This window comes from Corapipo altera, unplaced genomic scaffold, assembly GCF_003945725.1.
Source record: "Corapipo altera isolate COAL_440 unplaced genomic scaffold, ASM394572v1 49291, whole genome shotgun sequence".
Classification (NCBI taxonomy): Eukaryota; Metazoa; Chordata; class Aves; order Passeriformes; family Pipridae; genus Corapipo; species Corapipo altera.
In genome coordinates this window covers 1-681 of record NW_020891509.1, presented here as the reverse complement: position 1 = coordinate 681, position 681 = coordinate 1, and the positions used below count along the sequence as shown (strand labels likewise).

Here is a 681-nt window from a genome sequence, read left to right as displayed (position 1 = left end):
TCTGGATCTCTCTTTGGGACCCCCCCAAGATCTGGATCTCTCTTTGGGACCCCCCCAGGGTCTGGATCTCTCTTTGGGACCCCCCAAGATCTGGATCTCTCTTTGGGACCCCCCCAGGGTCCGGATCTCTCTTTGGGGCCCTCTCAGAACCCACACCCATCCCCAGAACCCCCCATTCCCATTCCCATTCCCAGCCCCCTCCCCATCGCTCCCCCCGACCCCGGCCGTGGCAGAAGGTGCCCCCCCGGTGCCCCCACCCCCCAGATGCCCCCCTGACCCCCCCGTGCCCCCCCAGACGGACGTGTTCATCGCCATGGAGCTCATGGGCACCTGCGCCGAGAAGCTCAAGAAGCGCATCCAGGGCCCCATTCCCGAGCGGATCCTGGGCAAGATGACGGTGGCGGTGAGCGGGATGGGGGCGTTTTGGGGGGATTTTGGGGGGTTTTGGGGGATCCCGGGGGGGGCCCAGAGGCACTGACAGGGAGGGGGGTGTCCCTCAGATCGTGAAGGCGCTGCTGTACCTGAAGGAGAAGCACGGGGTGATCCACCGGGACGTGAAACCCTCCAACATCCTGCTGGACGAGCGGGGGCAGGTCAAGCTCTGCGACTTCGGCATCAGCGGCCGCCTCGTCGACTCCAAGGCCAAGACCCGGAGCGCCGGGTGTGCGGCCTACATGGCGG

The 681-nt window shown here is 66.5% G+C and overlaps 1 protein-coding gene across 1 annotated transcript in view; it reads left to right on the top strand.

The window, feature by feature from the left end:
* LOC113942565 (protein kinase wis1-like) overlaps window positions 1-677 on the top strand; it is a gene marked incomplete at both ends in the record, with an annotated part of 1,174 nt that extends 497 nt beyond the window's left edge. Inside the window, 2 exons of the mRNA XM_027633671.1 lie at window positions 167-403; window positions 501-677. Of these exons, the coding sequence (XP_027489472.1) occupies window positions 167-403; window positions 501-677 (414 nt within the window). The remainder of the gene's footprint in view (window positions 1-166; window positions 404-500) is intronic.
* Window positions 678-681: the final 4 nt, after the last annotated feature.